The 20,968-nt window shown below is 51.1% G+C and overlaps 1 protein-coding gene across 1 annotated transcript in view; it reads right to left on the bottom strand.

The window, feature by feature from the left end:
- The window catches only part of Ptk7 (protein tyrosine kinase 7 (inactive)), a 64,191-nt gene that overhangs the window by 20,360 nt on the left and 22,863 nt on the right, over positions 1-20,968 (bottom strand). Inside the window, exons 2-5 of the mRNA XM_057751487.1 lie at positions 2,837-3,124; positions 2,210-2,312; positions 1,678-1,868; positions 1,435-1,585 (exon numbers count right to left, since the gene is read on the bottom strand). Of these exons, the coding sequence (XP_057607470.1) occupies positions 1,435-1,585; positions 1,678-1,868; positions 2,210-2,312; positions 2,837-3,124 (733 nt within the window). The remainder of the gene's footprint in view (positions 1-1,434; positions 1,586-1,677; positions 1,869-2,209; positions 2,313-2,836; positions 3,125-20,968) is intronic.

Genomic DNA, 20,968 nt, shown 5'->3' with positions numbered 1-20,968 from the left:
TAAACCAAGCTGACCTAGAACTTACATAGAACCTTCCTGCCTCTGCCTTCTGAATTCTGGGATCAAGGTGTGCACTATCAAATTTGACAGCTTCTTTCCTTTCTTTCTTTCTTTTTTTGTTGTTTGTTTGTTTTTGTCTTTCAAGACAGGGCTTCTCTGTGTAGCACTGGCTTTCCTGGAACTCACTCTGCAGACCAGGCTGGATTTGAACTCAGGGTTCCACCTGCCTCTGCCTCCTGAAGGGATTAAAGGTATGCACCACAGCACCACCTTTTTTTTCTAAATCCCTTTTATTTTTTTATGTATACTGGTGTTCTGCCTACATGTATGTCTGGACCCTGCCTTTCAGCTGGACGGCTGGCCTGCCCCAGGTCCACCTATCTCTGCCCCTCAGCACTGGGGTTCCACGCACACCGCCACACCTCGCATCCTCACACAGGCGCTGAGGATCTGAACTTAGGTCTTCGTGCTTGCTCAGCAATCACTTTACCCTCCAAGCCGCCTCCTCAGGCCCTGAGCTCTAATTTTCATCTCCCTGCCTCAACCTCTTACATATTGGGATCGCCACGCTCAGTTTGTAGGTGCTTTCCAACTACAGAGAGCTCAATTCTGGGGAAGGAGGGTGAAGCAGAATCAGTGTAAGAGAAAGTCAGGGTAGTGAGGCTGCCTTCCTGTAGGCACCCCAGCTTCAAGGACAAGTACCTCCAAGCCAAATCAGACTGCCTGATGATGTCCTTAGGACGAAAGCCTCTAGCCTACAGCTCTAAGCCCACCGTGACCACCATTATGTTCAGTACCACAAAGGCTTTTTCTCCTCTCCTATAGTCTGGACAAGCACCCTGATAGAAGGACAAACCCTCCCTGAAGTTTCGGAGACATTTGCCTGCTCCTAGAATGTGTGTGGTGGATGTCAGTATCATCTTGGACCTTTCTATGAAGGCTGTGATCACAGCCCCCTCTCCTCTCCACACCCACCTCCCCTCTGGCATTCTGAACTTTCTTAGCTACTTCTACAACTCTCGTCCCAACTCTATCTCCAATTTCTTCTCAAACAGCCTGCTGAATAACGACACGGCTTTTAGCCCGTGTCAATATCCTCTAAAGCACTGAACACGACAAGCAGTCCAGCCATAAGGAATGGGAAGGCCGTAGACGAAACACAAGATGGGGTCTAGGTTAGGCAGCACTTGGTCTCTCTGGCAACACCTGTGTTCTCACCCCTGGGTCTCTACTTTTACCCCAGATGAACCATGTGGGCAAGAACTGAAGGGAATTATGGCCCAATCATGGCTAGATCATGGAGTGTCTATGTGGGAATCACAGAAGGCACTTCCTAGAACTTCCCCTTTGGGACTCTTTCAGCCACACCGCCATCTGCTGGAAATCTGCAGAAATACAAGTTCACGATGCACAAGTCTAAAGTCCACGTCTTACCGGCTGCGGTTAGTGATGGGGGTCTCATCCTCAAAGACCCACTGGAGGCTCGGGGATGGCTGGGCTGAGAACTGGCAATGGAACATGGCCTCCTCGTTCTTTGCTACAACAACATCCTGAGGAGCCAGCACCACCCTGGCAAAGCTTTCATCTGTGGAAGGGGAAACCCGGAGGGGTGAGCAGGCAGGGCAGTGAGCCCCCTCTTCTCTCCCCTCCCCACTTCTCTCCCCCCGACAGGCTCACCTGCGATGATCAGGGTGAAGTTCTGGCTGCTACAGGTTTGGCCAAAGGCATTGTGGGCACAGCAGGAATAGAGGCCACTATGCTCAGGGCCGGCCGGCCGTAGGGTCAGGTTCCTCTCCTTGCTGCTGACTGTGTGGGTGCTCTGATCATCGGAGAGGGGGGTCCCATCTCGGAACCACTGGTAGGTAGGCCTGTTGTGGGAATGGGGGTCATAAGCAGGCAAATGTGGATCAGACTCAAGAGTCTAACCAAACACCCCAGTTTACAAGTGGAGGAACGGGGGCCTGAGGGGGGAGTCATAGCGCAGGGACAGAAGCAGAGATGGCAGGTCTGTCTGTTCCTAGAATCCAGGTCTTCCCATGCAGTGCTCACCTTCTCCAGCCACTAGAGGCTGTTGGGCGCACTTGGGGAGGGGTGGAAAGCAAATTTGGGTTGGAGGGGTTGGTTAAGGAATAAAGCAAAGTAGATGAACACGGATGCTAGGACTTAGGGTGACATCGCTACCTGTCTCCCACTCTCCCTGGCTTCTTACCGAGGGTGCCCGTCAATGTGGCAACGAAGTGTGACCTGGGTCTGCGGCTGGATTTCAGCTTCTGAGGCTGGATGCTTCAGGACCACAGGACCTGCCTCGATCCCTGGAGCAGAGGCCACACAGTGAGAGAGAGCAACAGGGAAACGTGGAAGGGGAGGAGGACACCTTGGAGCCCGCAGGTTCTGAAACCACACATGCAGGTAGGTACCGGTACTGTGAAGCTATGGTGAGACCACAGCAGACACAGGTCACAGGCCCTGTCCCTGGCAGGTCACATTTAATACATGCCAAGGATGGTCCATGAAAGCCTCTGGCAGATAAATGGAACTTGAAGCGGTGGGGGGAGGCTGGGAAAATAGCTGTGGTAATAGTGTATGCTCAGCATATGTGGGACTCTGGGTCCAACACACAGCAAAGAAAGGGGAAGGGAGGGGCTGGGAGGATGAAGGGGAGAGGACAGGGTGGGGAAGCAGAAGATGGAAGAAAAGTGAGGAGAGAGGGAGGAAGGCAAGTCCCTCTTCTCCACACAAGCAGTACTACAGCTAAACTAGGAGAAACTGAGGCACAAGGCTCCCGAGTCTGCTGGATGCACAGGCACAGTGCCCGCCCTTCTACACGGGCTCTCACATTTGATGTTGAAGGAGGCGTTGGCGCTGCGGGCTTCCTCTCCAGTGATGTTATCCCGAGCCACACACTGGAAGGCACCAGAATCCTGAAGCCGGTCCACAGCTGCAAAGCTCAGGCTGCTGCCCTGGGCAAAACGTCGCTCCGTGTCCTGGACAGGCACTCCGTTGAGCAGCCAGTGCACCTCCACTGGGCCCGGGGCCTCAACTTCACAGCGGAGCAGCGCCCGGCGCCCTTGCAGTGCATCCTGGGAAGACGGCTCCTTGATGAAGACAATCGCTGCCTGGGCACCTGCAAATACAGATGTGGGAGAAGCAGGGTCAGGAGGAGGTGACATCTCTATCCTAACACAGAGGAGAGGGGCTGTGGACACAGCTGGCCAGTGAACACAGGATAAAGGACAAAGCTAGAGCTGCCAACAATCCACTGAGGAGCTCAAATTAGACTGGGCGCTCTGCAGAATCCAAAGACAAACCACACTCTGGTCAAGGGACCTTGAGTTCTGAGGTCACACAGGACCAACACACAAGACGTGACAGTGGTCATGTAAATACTATGTAGACGGCGGGCAGCTATGTAAATGCTATGTAGAGTGCAGGTGTGGAAGGGAGCCTCCAGGTCTGGATGGGGGCCGACTACATCGGACTTCCCAAAGAGAAGGGCCCCAGACCTACAGGACCAGATCCTAGGTCTTGATGCTAAACGGGGAGCAGGGGACATTACAAACAACCCAACCCTCCCTTACCGACCCCAGAATCAAGGCACAGAACGAAGTTCAACCTTGACCTAAAGAACATCGTGGAAAGATGGTGACTTAGTTCAAAACACCTGAGAGTAGCAGCAACAGAGGTGGTCAGAGAAGCTCTGGAGCCAAAGGCGATGCTTTGGGAGACACCATCCTTTCGCTGGACACGAGCCACGGCAGACATGCAAAGGCCGTCCTAGCATCCTCCACTCCTAGCTCTAAAGTCCAGGAGTAGCCAGAGCCACAGACTTCTATGTAAAGACGTTTGCTTTCCTGCACCATGGTCCCTCACCTTTGGTCACAACTAGGGGAACCACCAGGAACAAAGAGGAGCCCCACAACCAAAGGCAGAAGCACGCCAGGGAGAACAGGGGAGATCAAACACCTGTGCTGAGCAGATGGCCTGGAGAGGCGGAGGGCAGGGCTGGACACGTGGGTGCTATGGTTAGAGCAGTCGGGAGGAACACACCGAGCTTTGTTCCTGCCCCGTGTGGGTGCTGTGCAGAGCCCTGGAGCCACTGGGCTTGAACACGGAAGAACTGTTCCCAGGCACCAAGAAGAAACAGGCTGAGGATCACGTAAGGCAGGGGACACTAATAAGGTCACTTTCCAAGTCGCTGGGGATCAGTCACGACCTAGCGAGCACTCTCCAAGGACCCCGGAGTGGGGTTTGGTTCTTCCAGGCTGAGACTCTGTCTTCTCATAGAGTCTATGTCTAGACAAGTCCTAGGATCCAGGAAGGCTGGGTCCAGACGAGGTACCAGTCCATCTCCCAGTCTCCCCAAATCCCACATCTCCTGACACATTCACAGGGAGCTAGAGGTGTCCTAAAGTCTCCTTGTTCCTTCTCAATGGGGCCCTGTTGGTTCTCTGGCTAAGAAAATTCTCTACCAAGCAGGGTGATCCCTCCCACTGTGCCAGTTAACAAATATACCTTCAGGCACTGCTGAGCAACCCCAGTTACCATGCCAACCCAGACACTTCCCTATACACTTCTGAATACTCCGCAGGGGTGTGGTCCTGCCCCTGCTAGGTATCACGGTACAACCCCTGTGTCATACCAAACAGTAAGCTCATGCCCAGAAATATGAAGATCAGATAACTCACATATTCAAAGCCAGGCCAGTAACTCAAAGAAGCCAGGCTCTTCCCAGCCTGCCCTGGAAATACCTGACCCTATAAAGGGGAGTCAGTTTCCACAGTCAGGTAGTGTGGCACACACATCTCCCACAGACAACACCAGGCTCACAAAGACACTCAAAGAATACTGGTCGAACTGAAGAAAATTCCTATCTGGGACAAGCTTGACATCAGGAACACTTGCCACCCACCTCCTGAGCCAGGTAGATTCAGCTGTAAATACAATTCACCAAAACCTTGGGACCTTCAACCTGTAACATCAAGGTGTTCACCAAAGAGCAGAGAGATCTTTGTGGTAGCCAGGGTATCCAACTTGTTCCTCAGAACAGCAGAGCAACACGAGACTCTAAACCTGCGTAAAACATCGTGAGTCTAAAAAAACCCAAATGCATGTGCTTGTGTGTGTACACATGTGCACTCGCATGAAGAGGCCAGAGGTCAACCTCAGGTAGCATCCCCCAGGAGCATCCCATCTTTGCTCTCTGGCACAGGGTCTCACTGATCTGGAACTCATCAAATAGATCAGGCTGTCTGGCCAAGGGATCCCCAGGGAGCCTGTCTTGTACCTCTCGGGTCCTAGGATTCCAGGCAAATGGCACCATACCTGGATTCTTATGTGGCCTAGGGACTGAACTCAGGCCTTCACGCCTGAGTGCCAAGCACTGTACTGAGCTGTCTCCTCCAGTTTGCGATGGTTTTATTGATTTGTTTGTGTGGGTGGAGATCTGAGGACAATCCCTTAGGACTGGTTCTCTCCTTCCACCATATGGGTTCCAGGAATTGGACTCAGGTCATTTATCAGGCATGATGACAAGTACCTTTATCCATTTAACCATCTCACTGTTTAAACCCATGAGATTTTTTTTTCTTTTGTGGGAGGTGGGAGCAGTCTGATTGTGTTTTTTTTTCCTTAAAGATTTATTTCCTTTTTAAACATGTGTGTGTGTCCAGATTCAGACAGATCAGACTCAGATCTGTCGTCCTCCATGTCATGAGCCATAATGCAGCTATGTATGTGACGTGCCTTGGCCAGAGTTTGCCTTTCATAAAAGGCAGCTATTGTTAATCCCATGGACTCTCTTCCTGCTCAAGGACACAAATTCTCAGAACATTAGAAAACTCTCCTTTGGGCCCAAGGATATACCCAAAGCAGGGGCAGCAGACAGACCACCACCGGAGAGCAGAAGACAACCAGATGGTGGCTAGGACGAGGGAATAGGCTCTGGGGGTGCAGGAACCACAGACCACCTGCCACAAAATCTGAGAGGACAGCAGCCCAGTCACCCCGAACTCGCTCCCCACATCCTCTCCTGGGGCCAGAGCTAAGCTGCTCTAGAGCTGTGACCAGAGATGCTGCATTCCCAGACTGCCACTCAGAGTGCCCCATCCCGCACCCTATGACATGGCCTGGGAAACATCAAAGCTAGCCCCCCCAGGGGCCTCTGTCCTGACGTCAGCCCACAGCAGGACCTGGTTAGTGCTTGGCTGGAACAGACTTAATGTTTCAAAAACCAGCAGAAAGGAGCCTCCAGGCTTATCTGAGCCCCAGGTCAGTGGCCCCACATTGACTCAGAAGGCAATGGGAATGTGCCCAGACTGCCACCCTGCGTGGCTTGTGATAGACGTTGCTCCATTGATGTTTCTGGGAACCAGAGCATCCCTGGCAGCAATGCCAGGCCCCAGGGGCTCTTAGAAGGTGTTTGTGCAGATGGTAGGGAATGGATACAGCCAGGCAGTGGTGGCGTATGCCTTTAATTCCAGCACTCAGGAGGCAGAGGCAGGAGGATCTCTGTGAGTTTAAGACCAGTCTGGTCTACAGAGTGAGTTCCAGGACAGGCTCCAAGCTACAGAGAAACCCTGTCTCAAAACCCAAGTGATATAACAATGACAGAGCGGGCTTCAGAGACTGAAGACCTATCTCAAAACCCAAGTGATATAACAATGACAGAGCGGGCTTCAGAGACTGAAGACCTATCTCAAAACCCAAGTGATATAACAATGACAGAGCGGGCTTCAGAGACTGAAGACCCATCTCAAAAACCCAAGTGATATAACAATGACAGAGCAGGCTTCAGAGACTGAAGACCTATCTCAAGATGTGCATTTTGTCCCTTACCTCCGACTTGAGGGTGCCCTCAGTTCTGCAGCCTGGGAAAAGCCGCCTCTGGTGACTCAACGGTCCTAAGTCTCCCAAAGCTGCACTGTCTTCCATCACTGGGCCTTGTGGTGGAGCTGCATGACAGCAGGCAGCCTTCCTGACATAAAGTGGCCCTATCCTGTTACAATCTGGGGGTGCGGCCTCACTGTACCCCCGGGACTCTTTTCCCTACTAAACAATAAAGACACAAGGCTACCATCCAGGCTGTACGTGGATTTATATTTGCTAAGTCCACAGACATGGAGCATCCAAACGGGAACACTGGCCAGACAAGACTTTGCCCATGGGCACAAGCAGCCCAAGAAGCAGCTTGGCAACAACATACAGGCAGAGCCATCTCCCTCCACCAGGCAGAAACCCCAGTAGAACTGAGCTGTGACTACCTCACGGGACATTTTCCAAGCCCTATCTTTGGGTGTCTAACAGGCACTATACAGACATGACTGCATTGTAGCTACAATTTCTCAGGACAGGGCCAGCTTTCACACCTCTCTGCCTGACACACAGCTGTACCTCATAAACAACCCTGGTCTGACACCCACTTCCTGGATCATTCTCTGAGCTCCAGACCAGTCTGTGTTCATGAGTGTGTGCACATACACGTGTTTACACGCTAGCTGCATGGAGCAAGGAGCAGCAGTAAGCTTAATTTGGGGATTTTGTCTTGTGGTACTGGGGTTCAAACTCGGGGCCTTGAACATGAGCGTTCTACCATGGAATTACACTCCTAACCATAGAAGCATGTGTGTGTGTGTGTGTGCGCGCGCGCGCGCACATGCACAAGCATACTTTGAAACAGGGTCTCACTATGTAGCCTTGACTGACCTGGATCTTGATGTATATAGACCAGGCTGACCTCCATCTCAGAGAAATCTGTCTGCCTCAGCCTCCCAAGTGCTGGGATTAAATGAGTGTACCACCACAGCTGGCCTTGGATTTTTGAGACAGGGTCTTACAATGCAGCTCAAGCCAATCATGAATTTGAGATCCTCCTGCCTCCACCTCCCAGGTACTGAGAGAACACATATATGCCTCCACCACACACTGCCACGCAACAGGACACTTTACATTTCAGCTCAAAGGCATCGGGGCTAGGTCAACTGCCCATCTCCCAGGGCCTAATCCTCTGACTATGAAGGAAAAAAAAGCCTCTAGGACCTGTACAGACTTCAGAACCTGCACGTGATCAAATAATTTTAATTCCTTCTTCTCCCTCTTATTAAATAAAATCCCATTCTTTGGACGGGTGTCTCAAGACCAGGCGGAGCCACCGTATGCCCTGACAGCCCAAGCATCCAGGAGTATTTGACATGGTGGTGTGTGTTCGTTGAGAGTGACTGTGAGCCCATCCTCAGACTTGGTGCTGAAATCACCAAGAGTAGATGAAAAGGGTATTTCAACTCCCAGCCACAAAGAACACATGGGTGAGGTGAACCTCTCCAAGGCCCACCAGTCAGTCACACACACCTGGCCAGCTCTTGTACACCAGACCAAAGTGGATCCTGTTGGAGCAGATATCGACAGCAGCGGAGGGTCAGTGTGCCAAGTTTCCATGCCCTTTCTGGAGCGACAACATGAGGGCACAGGCCAGGACAAGCAGCCTTCGACTTGAGAAGCACAGATGTTCCAGGTACGGGAGCCAGTGAGTCTCTGGTCCCACATGAGGACGGTTCCCCAACATAAGACTCTCCATATTCTGTTCTTTTTCTTTAAAACTTATACGCCTGCCTCTGAGTTATGCCGCATGCATGCAGGTGCCCTTAGAGGCCAGAAGAGGGCATCAGATGCCCTGGACCTGGAGTTAAACATGGCTGTGAGGCACATGCCTCCTGGAAGTCGAACCCAGCTCCTCTGCAAGAGCTGCAAGCACTCAACTGCTCAGGCGCCTCTTTGGGCCCCTGTGCATTCTTTCTTGAGACCAGGCTTCATGCAGCCCAGGGTGGCCTGCCAAGCAGTTGAGGATGACCTTGACCTTCCAGTCCTCTGCCTGCTATGATCATAGGTCTGTACCACCACACTGAGTTTGCAGGGTGTTGGGGGTCAAACCCAGGCCCTTCAGAAAAGCAACCAGTGCTTTTTACATGCTGAGCCATCTCTGCAGGCCCCACTGGTGAACTTTTGAGGACTGTGTCTCCATTACTGCAGGAATAAAGCACAGGGATGATCACAAGCCCAGGCATCTCCAGCTCTCCCGGGCTGGGATTGGTGGCTGGAGCTGAAATACCCACCTACTCTAAGGGAGTATCTGCAGGTTCGGTACCAAGTCTGAGGGTGAGCACAGAACACACAGTGTCAGGGTCACTGACATTGGCCCACAGCTAACTTCAAACCCCACACCTCTCTATATGCCCCAGGTCTACAAACAGCCTGTGGACTGGTCACTAACTGGAGCCCTACTGTCCCCAAAATTCCATTCCCGCAGAGCAGAGGGTAATAGGAGACCACTGTATTGGCCTTCGCCCCTGAGCAGGCTCCCTCAGCAGGGACTGAGGACGAACCTAGGGGGCTGGTCCTCCCCCTCCAGCCTCAGAACTGCACAGCCCACCTCCAGGAGGCCACGTGTCTAGTACCATGCAGATGCTCCACAGCCCCTGGCCACACTACAGGTGTGGCATTCTGTCTTCCACGGGGGGTAGGGGGGTGAGGGTGGGGTGGAACTTGTCAGGTGCGACATCCCGAGAGACCCTCATACAGCTGTGCATGTCTCCGAGGAACCAGCAATGCATTAAAACTCAGAGTAGTGCGATCTTGAGGAAGAACCATGGTTAGGGAGCCCTGGTTCTAGTCCTCCTACACTGTAACCCTACCTGACCACCCCGCCAGCCTCCAAGACACAACTCTGAATGAATTAGTTCCAAAGATGGAGAGCATCCGAGACTCAGGCCCCACTCCACAGGCTGCTTCCCCACCCCAGCCTCCAGCTGTACAGTTGGCTCCCACTTGGCAAATGTGGGGAGGGATTACTTGTGTCCCTCTACACGGCAGGTGCATGGGGTTCGAGGCAGCTAGGGACAGAGGAGGATCTGTCATCTCTGCTGTGACCCTCCCTCTCCTAGGCTCAGCCTCCTTATGCTTCTGTATGCCACTGAGGCCATGTGCCACACCCACAGGGAGGGCTGACATTTGTGTGCATGATAACAACTCTGTGTCCCCCTGGTGACTAGGACATTAGGAAAGGTGCCCATGAGCATGTATGTCCATGTTCTCAACCCTCCCAATGCTCCTACCCTTTAATACAGCTCCTCATGTTCTGGTGACCCCAACCATAAAATCATCTTCATTGCTGCTTCATAACTGTAATTTTGCTACTGTTATGAACTGTAATGTAAACATCTGTGCTCTCTGATGGTCTTAGGAGAACAGTCTGTGAATGCCGAGCTCACGTGAAATAGCGGTCTAGATCTATCTTCGTCTACCACAGTCACTGCGGGTTTTCTCTACCGGACTGAGTTTCCGATCTGGAAGAAGGACACCTTGAACAGATTGTTTACACCACCCCCATCTTACATGAGGCCGTTTAAATGTAGCTTAATTTGAACTGAAATCCATGTGGGCTGGAGAGACAGTCCTCTTCTTGAGGACCCAGGCTCAGGTCTCAGCACCCACAGCCAGCAGCTCACAACCACCTCTAACTTCAACTCCAGGGACCTGAGCTCTGCGAACCCTCTCGGCACCTAGTGGGGTACATAACATCACGCTGCTGCCGCCGGGTGGTGGTGCGCACCAGGCAGGCAGAGCTCTGTGAGTTCAAGGCCAGCCTGGTCTACAGAGAGAGCTCCAGAGAGCCAGGGATACACAGAGAAACCGTGTCTCAAAAAAACAAAAAATGAAACAAAAAAAGCATGCCCCCCACACCACACCATGTTTTAGAATAATAAAAATAAAATGAAATATAACTGAAAATTCTCTTCCTCAAGCCACATTCCAAGTACTCAGAGTCACATCCAGCCTGCGGTCATCAAACTGAATGACCAGAGGAAACTACTTCATTCTAGAAGAGTGCGCTCAGTGGTCTAGCCTGCAATCACCATACTGAACGATCAGAGAAAACTGCTTCACCCTGGAAGAGTGCGCTCAGTGGTCCAGCCTGCCCACCGCTGCAGGCTCCGAAAGACGATGTGTTGTTTCTGGCCCAAGGAATTTAACACTGGTCAGCAGTATTTATTTCTGTATCTGTACATATATGATAGTGTGTGTGTTGTGTATGTGGTATATGTGTGTGATGTGTGTACGCGGGTGATATGCATGTGTTGTGTGATGTGTGTGTGTGATGTGTTGTGTGGTGTGTGTATGCGGGTGATATGCATGTGTTGTGTGTATATGGGAGGGAGAGAGAGAATACAAACCAGAGGCTGACACCTGCTATCTTTCCCAATCAGCCTCTACCTTATATACTGAGGTGGAGTCTCTCTCTTGAACAAGGAACTCTTGACTCAGCTTGTGTAGTTAGCCATCTTACCTCCTGTGCATGCCACGCCCATCTCCCAATTATGTAGGTTCTGGGGATCTGAACTCTAGTCCTCATGTTCATGCGACCCTCAGCTGGCTTTTATAGACAAGGACCCTTGAGTTAGGGTATCTTCCTAAGTGGCAGAGGGAGTGCCTGCTCCTGGTCACGTCTGGTTCTCAGGTCCATCTCCAGGAAGCCACCCGAGGAAAGCCATGGCTTCTTTTCTGTCCACTGAGTCCCCTTCAGCAGCACTCCCACCACCATTCTGTTGGGTTCGGTATAAATCCTTTTGTTAGGATTATTCTAAAATATAACAGTTGTTTTATATGTAAGTATTTTTTAACAGATTCTTATTTTTAACTATACATGTATGTATGTGGGTGTGTGCATGTAAGTGCAGGTACTAACGCAGGCCAGGAGGGGGCACCCTCCTGGAGTTAGAGGTGATTGTGAGTCATCCAACACGGGTGCCAGGAACTGAACTCAGGTCTGCTGCAAGAGGGCCAGTTCTCCAGCCACGCGCACAGGTGTTTCTAACATGTAAATGGTCTTGTATTGTGTCTTCTCTACAGGCAGTTTTCACTTCCGTTTACCATAGTTCTGAGGCTCCTTTTCTGTGGCCTTCACCTGCACCTGCTGTCCTCGTCTGGACAGGAGAAGCAGAAAAGGTTCTTGTTTAGAGGGATGAAGAAATGGCTCGGTGACTAAAGGCCACTTCCTAGCACTCACATAAGGCTGCTCCAGGGAATCTGAAACATCTTTTGCCTTTGTGGAAACCTGAACACACATCACACACACATCATACACACCACACAAATACACATCACACACACCACACAAATACAGACACCACACACACAAATACAGACACCACACACACTCACATGTACATACATCACCCACACATACATACATAAATAAATCAATCAATCAAATAAATAAATCTTAGGCCTGGCATGGTGGCACACACCTCTTTAATCCCAGAGTGCAGAAGGCAGAGGCAGGAGGATCCATGAGTTCAAGGTCAGCCTGGTTTACGTAGCAAGTTCCAGAACAGCCAGGGCTATATAGTGAGACCATCTCAACAAAAATTGTTTTTTTTAACAAGCAGGCAGCTGAGCACAGTTGTCCACACCCTGACATTCAATCTTTGCCACATACTTTCCTCCCTACATGCAGAGGAACCCTTGCCCCCCCACCCCCCGCAAGTGTCTGGGCATCCTCAGGGCCTGGACACACACTTCTCCTGTTCTCCAGTCTCCTCGCACACACACACACACCCCTCCTGTTCTCCAGTCTCCTCGCATGCACACACACACACACGCACACACTTCTGTTCTCCAGTCTCCTCGCACACACACACACACCCCTCCTGTTCTCCAGTCTCCTCGCATGCACACACACACGCACACACTTCTCCTGTTCTCCAGTCTCCTCACGCACACACCTCCTGTTCTCCAGTCTCCTCGCGCACACACACACCCCTCCTGTTCTCCAGTCTCCTCTCACACACACACACACACACACCCCTCCTGTTCTCCAGTCTCCTCTCACACACACACACACACACACACCCTCCTGTTCTCCAGTCTCTTCACGCACACACACACACACACACACACCCCTCTTGTTCTCCAGTCTCGCGCACACACACACCCCTCCTGTTCTCCAGTCTCGCACACACACACACACCCCTCCTGTTCTCCAGTCTCCTCGCATGCACACACACACACACACACACCCCTCCTGTTCTCCAGTCTCCTCGCGCACACACACACCCCTCCTGTTCTCCAGTCTCCTCGCACACACACACACACACCCCTCCTGTTCTCCAGTCTCGCACACACACACACACACACACCTCCTGTTCTCCAGTCTCCTCGCATGCACACACACACACACGTACACACTTCTCCTGTTCTCCAGTCTCCTCACGCACACACACATGCACACACCTCCTGTTCTCCAGTCTCCTCACACACACACCCCTCCTGTTCTCCAGTCTCGCACACACACACACACACCCCTCCTGTTCTCCAGTCTCCTTGCATGCACACACACACACACGCACACACTTCTCCTGTTCTCCAGTCTCCTCGCATGCACACACACACACACACGCACACACTTCTCCTGTTCTCCAGTCTCCTCGCATGCACACATACACACACACACACGCACACACTTCTCCTGTTCTCCAGTCTCCTCACGCATACACACACACCCCTCCTGTTCTCCAGTCTCCTCGCATGCACACACACACACACACACACACACATTCTCCTGTTCTCCAGTCTCCTCATGCAGGCACACACACACACATTCTCCTGTTCTCCAGTCTCCTCATGCAGGCACACACACCCCTCCTGTTCTCCAGTCTCGCGCACACACACACCCCTCCTGTTCTCCAGTCTCGCGCACACACACACCCCTCCTGTTCTCCAGTCTCCTCGCATGCACACACACACACACACCCCTCCTGTTCTCCAGTCTCCTCGCATGCACACACACACACACGCACACACACTTCTCCTGTTCTCCAGTCTCCTCGCATGCACACACACACACACACGCACACACTTCTCCTGTTCTCCAGTCTCCTCACGCACACACACACACCCCTCCTGTTCTCCAGTCTCCTCGCATGCACACACACACACACACACACATTCTCCTGTTCTCCAGTCTCCTCATGCAGGCACACACACCCCCTCCCCCATTCTCCAATCTCCTCGCTCCAAAAATTGTCTAAGAGGCTCGACTTCAGCCGGATTCAGAGAACTAGAGCATCGTCATTCTCCTATTTTTATATTCAGAAATGTTCTGCAAACCACATCCCCAACAGCCACGGGAGCAGAATGTGAGGAAATCGCTTTGCTATGTCATGATGTGGAAGGCCTCCAGCAAGCTGCATCTGCCATACGGCCGGGGCATGCAGTGATGGCGAACACATGTGCAGCAGGCCAGGGCACCCCGTGGCAGTCAGGCTGTCCTCTAGAGGGGTCAGTTCACACACAGGCCCTTGCCTGCCTTCCTCCCGGAGGAGAGTCCCCTCACCTGCCTTACCAACCTGCCTCAAAGATCTAACGAACCTGGTCAAGTGTCGGGACAACCAGGACACAGTGGAGGGAGGAAAGCCAGGGCTGCGGGTGAGGATGCTGGGGCGGGACTGCCCAGCGCTCTGCCATCCGACACTCTGCTCTCTGCCACTTCTGCTGCCACAGTGGCTGGAAATGGTGACAACAGAGGTGGGCGAAGCCTTTAATGTCATTAAATGCAGCACGGCTGCTGTCAGCTGTCACTCAAAGGCAGAACCCTGCCCGCCCATACTACATTGAGGGGGCACCTGTGGCCTGGGTGGGCCAGCTGCTTGGTTAGCGTCAAGCCATTGGATGTCTCCATTCACTTGGTGATTCCGACGAACACCATCGTACTACTAGTACTACAAACTCTTTCCCATACCACAATGACTTAGGATTTTCAAATTTTATTTATTTATTGGTTTTCTCTGCAGTGCTGGGGACACAGCCAGGCGAACAGCTTATCACTGGGCTGAGGCATGGCTCTGGTTCCGAGCACTGGCTGCCTAAACCCACACTTAAGTCTGGCCCCAGGGATCCAGTGTCCTCTTATTTTAAATCTGTATTTATGTTTGCGTATGTATGCCACGGGTGTGCAGGTGCTTACAGAGGCCAGAAGAGGGTGCCAGAGCTCCTGAAGCTGGAGCTGTTGGCAGCTGTGAGGCACTGATGTGGGTGCTGGGAACTGAACTCAAGTCCTCTAGATGAGCAGCCAGTGCTCTTAACCACTGGGCCATCTCTCCAGCCCCCCATTACTCACGACTTTACCAAAAAACAAAAACTTTCCAGATTTGATCCCCAGCAAAACACACATGCACGCACGCACGCGCACTTTGCCTCCCAAAAGCAACTTTAAAAATACATCATTTAGAAAATGCATTCTGGCTAAAGATGGCAAAGTAAGGATTTTAATTTCTAAATCAATAACAAAAGATGAAAAAAAATCAGCTGATGAAGAAAGAACAGAAACAACTCCTTAAAGTTATTTTTAAAAAGCAGCAAAAGCTTGCAGCGCAGGGCCAGATGCTCTCAGCCTAGGGTGGCCTACCCTGGGGGCAAACATGAGACAGCACACACACAAAGCCCAAGAAACAAGAGCTCTTCAGAGCAGCTGATGCAATAACTGGTTTGAATAGAAAAAAAAAATGACAAAGACCTGAGGTTTACTTTGTGCTTACTCTGCCAGTCTGTAGTCAGGCTCTGGAAGGCCCCAAGGTCTGGCTTTACTTAAGCATCCCTTGGTTCTTAGAGAATTGCGTCTTACAGACCAGCAAAGCCAGAAATGACAGGCAGACCCAGAAAAGACAGGAGAGGAGGGGAAGGGACAGGGAGAAGCTAGCAGACAGAGCTGGGAGAAGGGGCAGAGAGACTGAAGAAGAGACAAAGAAAAAGCGGGACCAGGGCAGAGGGAGAATGGGGACCAACAGGCAGAAAGATACAGACGGGCGAACTGAAAGACACAGGCAAAGATGGACTAACAGCTGGGGCGACACAGGAGGAAGACAGACAAGTCAGGGTAGTTGCGAGCCACACAGGGCTCCCTGTGTCTGCAGCACTGGCCCTGGTCTCCTAAGTGACTCTTACTGCCCCTGGCAGATCTGCCCTGGGTCTCCAGGAAGGGACTGCGCAGAGACTGAGAGGGCACTAGACCCAAACAGTCGCTGGCCACAGGCCCCAGGGTCTGTCCAGAGCAACAGCGCACAGGAAGGTGATAGCTTTGTCTATGGGGGGAACGGGGGGGGGGGCACGCACCTGTGCAAGATCCGACGTTTATAATGGAGAGCCCTCAATTTAGAGGCTCCTGGTAAATAATTTACCAGGAAGAATACAATGCCTTCCCTGGCCTCATCCATTATTCAGCATAAGAAATGTGCCATGTTGTTACACTTCCTGACATCTAAAAGTGGTCTGAGCCATTAGGCCAGGAGCAAGATGAAGGTGGGGCCATTTCTACCCAACTTTCCAGAACCCTTGACCCAGCAGACCCGCAGCTCTGGGACCTTACGAACCACATCTCAAAGCCACGCAGCTGTGCATGGAGGCACAGGCCAGTAATCACAGTTACTTGGGAAGCTGAGGCAGGAGGATTACATTCAAGGTGATCTTGGGCTGTATGGCAAGTTTGAAACGAGCTTAGTCAACTTAGTAAGACTGCCTCAAAATAAAACTGTAAAAGGCCTGGGAACTGGGTATGGAGAGAGTTTAGCAGTAAGAGCACCGGATGCTCTTCCAGAGGACCTGAGTTCGGTTCCCAGCACCCACATGGTGGCTCACAGTTGTCTCTTACTCCAGTTCTTTGGGCATCAGATATAGACTTGATATACAGAACATAGATGCAGGCAAACAGTCACACACATGAAAATAAAAGAGAAGATAAGTAAATGGCCTGGAGTATAGCTCAGTGGTAGAGTCACTGGCCTAGCATATCCAAGGTCCTAGGTTCAATTCCAGCATGGGGATGAGGAGGGAGCACAGCTTACCTTCCAGAGAAGGCCAGGTCTGGGCTCAACTGTGAGAACCCAAGGGCATCCCGGTCCAGGCCCCAGGAGCACAAAACTGTGATCTGATCGATTGAGAGTTCACCCTCTCCCAAGAAGGAAACTGCCTCACTTGAGTCTTGGGCAACACAGTTCCCAAAAGGTTTTACGGATCAAGTGAGCGTCCTGGATACTAGGTGCCCAGCACTGAACACGGCATCTTCTTTAGGCCTCCATTTCTCACTGATGTCACTTGCTCTCTACTTTGCAAACCCACAACCAGGACAAATGGCCTACAGGAAACCCAGAGAGTCACACAACTTCAACCCGGGGGTGGGGGTGGGGAGCACAGAGACTGGCGAGCTAGCAAAGGGGCTCAGTGGGTAACGGTGCCCAGCCTGACCCAACCCCTGTGGCCCATGTGGAAGGAGACGGGTGACTTACACAGGCTGTCCTCTGTCCTTCCTTTCTGCACCACAGCACAAAGTGCCCCCATCTATAACATAAATAAACCTAAAGAAAGAAAAGCTCATGGGAGAGCCACCTCCCCACAGAAGGACAGGAGGTCCTGCCCATAAAACTACCTGGATTTAAAGCAGGTGAAACGGTTTCAAACCTACTCACTCACCAACAGACACACATTTAGTCTCCACTTGATGGGATTTAGAATCACCTAGGAGACCAGACTGTGGGCATGTCTATGAGGGTGTTTCCAGTCAGGGGTAAGCGATCTTCAGAACCCCACCCTGAATGTGGGCAGCACCATCCCCTGCGCTGGGGTCCTGCACTGAGCGCCAGCATCCATCTCTCTGCTGGGAACGTGGACATGAGGTGACAGTTGCCCATTTTCCGCACCCGTGCCTCCCTACTACGATGGACTGTACCCCCTTCAAAGGCACAAAACAAAAAAACAAAACAAACAAAATCCTCCTCCTTGAAGTTGTTTTTGTCAGGGAGAAATGGTACATATTGAGTCCAATGCCAAAGCCCTGAGTGTGGACCCACGCCAACAGCGGCAGTGTGCACCCACGCCAACAGCGGCAGTGTGCACCCACGCCAACAGCTGCAGCCCTTCAGAAGGCTGAAACAGAGATCAGGAGTTTGAGTTCAGCTTGGGCACTGCGGTCCAACCCTGTCTCAAAAAAAAAAAAAAAAAAGCCAAATCATCAACAAACAAAATTCATGAATTCATGATAGTATTGTTAATGCTGCTGTTTTTTATGCCCAAAAGTGTCTGTCTTATTGCTCACCCATGAAGGATGCTAGAAAAAAGTACTTAATTACTTAAAACTGGTGATAAATAGATGAATTTATTTTCCTTTTTTTATTTATTTTTATTTTATTTTTTTGAGACAGGGTCTCACTATGAAGCCTGAAACTCACTTGGTTAACCAGGCTGACCTTGCACTCAAGAGATCTGCCTGCCTCTGTCTCCAGAGTGCTGGCTGGGATTAAAGGTGTGTGCCACCACAGCCAGCCATTTTCCTTTCTAAAGAACAGCTATATCTCAGGATAATGATGCTAATAGGAGGTTTGTCTTTATAGAAATATCTAGCTAATAAATAGAGAATCATCATTTTACAGTCCTCTAATGAGATCACGGTTCTAGAAGGATTACTGATGGCTGCTGACCTCAGAAAGACAAGCAGATGTTACATGTCTGCTGAGGAAGACACACACAGAATAAAGAAAATTAAATTCAGACGCAATAAAGCCTGGAGACCCAGTGTTCATTACTAATAGGCTCAGGAATCTCTCTAAACTAATTTGGAAGGAGGAAAAAAAAAAAGATGTCTCAGTGGACAACCACCTGCCACAAGCCTGGTGACCTGAGTAGGGTTCCACATGATGGACGGCCACAATGGGCTTCACAACGCCCACTGTCCACTAGACACGGGAGCACTGTGTAGCCCAGGCTGACGCTGAACTCACAGAGATTGCTCTGCCTTGTGTGATGGGATTAAAGATGTGAGCCATCATGCTAAAGTTTTTCTTTAAAAAGAAAAATAAGTCAAAGCTGGATGACAACTGAGGACAGTAATGAGAACTAAGTCTCCACACCTATCCTGTAAGTCATTCTCCACACTATCCCGTAGTCACACCGTCTCCACACCTATGCCGTAGTCACACCGTCTCCACACCTATCCTGTAAGTCACATTCTCCACACTATCCCGTAGTCACACCGTCTCTACACCTATCCTGTAGTCACATTCTCCACACTATCCCGTAGTCAAACTGTCTCCACACCTATCCTGTAGTCACACCATCTCCACACGTATCCGGTAAGTCACATTCTCCACACTATCCCGTAGTCACACCGTCTCCACATCTATCCTATAAGTCACATTCTCCACACTATCCTATAGTCACACCAACCGTCTCCACACCTATCCTGTAGTCACACCGACCGTCTCCACACCTATGCCATAGTCACACAGTCTCCACACCTCTCCTGTAGTCACACCATCTCCATACCTCTTCAGTAGTCACACCGTCTCCACACCTATCCTGTAGTCACACCGTCTCCAGATCTATCCTATAAGTCACATTCTCCACACTATCCTGCAGTTACATCATCTCCACACCTATCCTGTAGTCACACCATCTCCATACCTCTTCAGTAGTCACACCGTCTCCACGCCTATCCTGTAGTCACACTGTCTCTACACCTCTCCTGTAGTCACACCATCTCTACACCTCTCCTGTAGTCACACCGTCTCCACACCTATCCTGTAGTCACACCATTTCCACGCCTACCCCGTATATTCACCATCTTCTGATGTCTGTACACCCCGCACCTTCAGCACTTCCTTAGTGGCTGCTCAGACGTAGCCCTGGACCAGCACATCCCAGATAATCACCATGCCTGCCCCAGAGAGAGCACACAGAAGGTACGAGCTGTGCTCACACTCACCTAACTCCATAGCAGGTAGCTCCATGGGAGGTGGGTGTACAGGAAACGGCAGCTGCTTTGTGGTGTTAACTGCACCAGAAAACTTGATCATGTTCTCCCTACCCCATGTGGCACCAGCAAAGGGTCAAAACCTAATATGGGTTCCGGGTAGGCAATTACATTAATTATCATCATTAATTCAACAAACATTTATTTAGAGCCTACCATGTGCCAAGTACTTCGTAAGTCACTGAAGATGCAAAAACACACAATTACTGTCTTTAAGTATCTCAGCTCCGCGGGGGAGTCAGACAAGTAAGCATATAATTACAGTAATAGCTAACACTCGCTGACCCTCACTACGCACCAGGCGCCGTTCCCAGCGTGTTAACCATCCTATCTTGTTAAGGCTCGTGCCCACCCAGTGGAAGGGGTGCCATGATCCTCGTCATGCAGACGAGGTAACTGAGGCACAGAAGCAAAGCTACTTGCTGAAGCTCACAAAGCTGGTAAGAGACAAAATGCAGGTGTTGTGTCTCAGGTCATAGCTGGTTCCAGAAGAAGGCCTACTGTGATCACTAGCCTTGCCTGCTCCATCACTTGCTACGATGGGCCGTGCAGGAGTCTTAGGGTAGGCTTCTAAGTCGGAGGAGGGGATATAGAAACAGGGAAAACAGAGAGAAAGAAAAAACTAGACATCTTTAACACAAGGTTTTAGGAGGATGAGGCCTGGAAAGTTGAAAGTCAGAAGTTAGAGTGCAAGCGATGAAACTCTACTGTAGCATGTGACCAGCACGAAGTTCTGTGTTCAAGCACCAGCAGGAACAACAAACAGGAAATACAAAGCCTGAAACCAGAAAGTTCGGAGGTCATGGCCACACTGTTTTGGGGCAGGGAGGCAAAGGAGGCAAGATGGAACATTTACCCTGCTGAAGGTGTCCCCAGTGAAAAAGACAAATGGCTGCCACAGAAAGTTCGCCTTTCCCTGAGGGAATTTGCCACAGCAGAAAATGAACTGAAGCTAACCTCTATCACGGGGAGAGAGGTAGGCGCAGCCACTGAGGCCCTGACCACTGCAACACTACACCTCTCCCACAGGTCTCAAGGCTGTCGCCATAGCAACAACCAAGGTGCTTCAACAACAGAAACGTGTCCTGTCCCAGTTCTGAAGCCCAGGAGTTCCAGACCAAG

This window comes from Chionomys nivalis, chromosome 19 (assembly GCF_950005125.1).
Source record: "Chionomys nivalis chromosome 19, mChiNiv1.1, whole genome shotgun sequence".
Lineage (NCBI taxonomy): Eukaryota > Metazoa > Chordata > Mammalia > Rodentia > Cricetidae > Chionomys > Chionomys nivalis.
The sequence above is the reverse complement of the archived record's forward strand: the minus strand, read 5'-3'. Positions and strand labels throughout refer to the sequence as shown.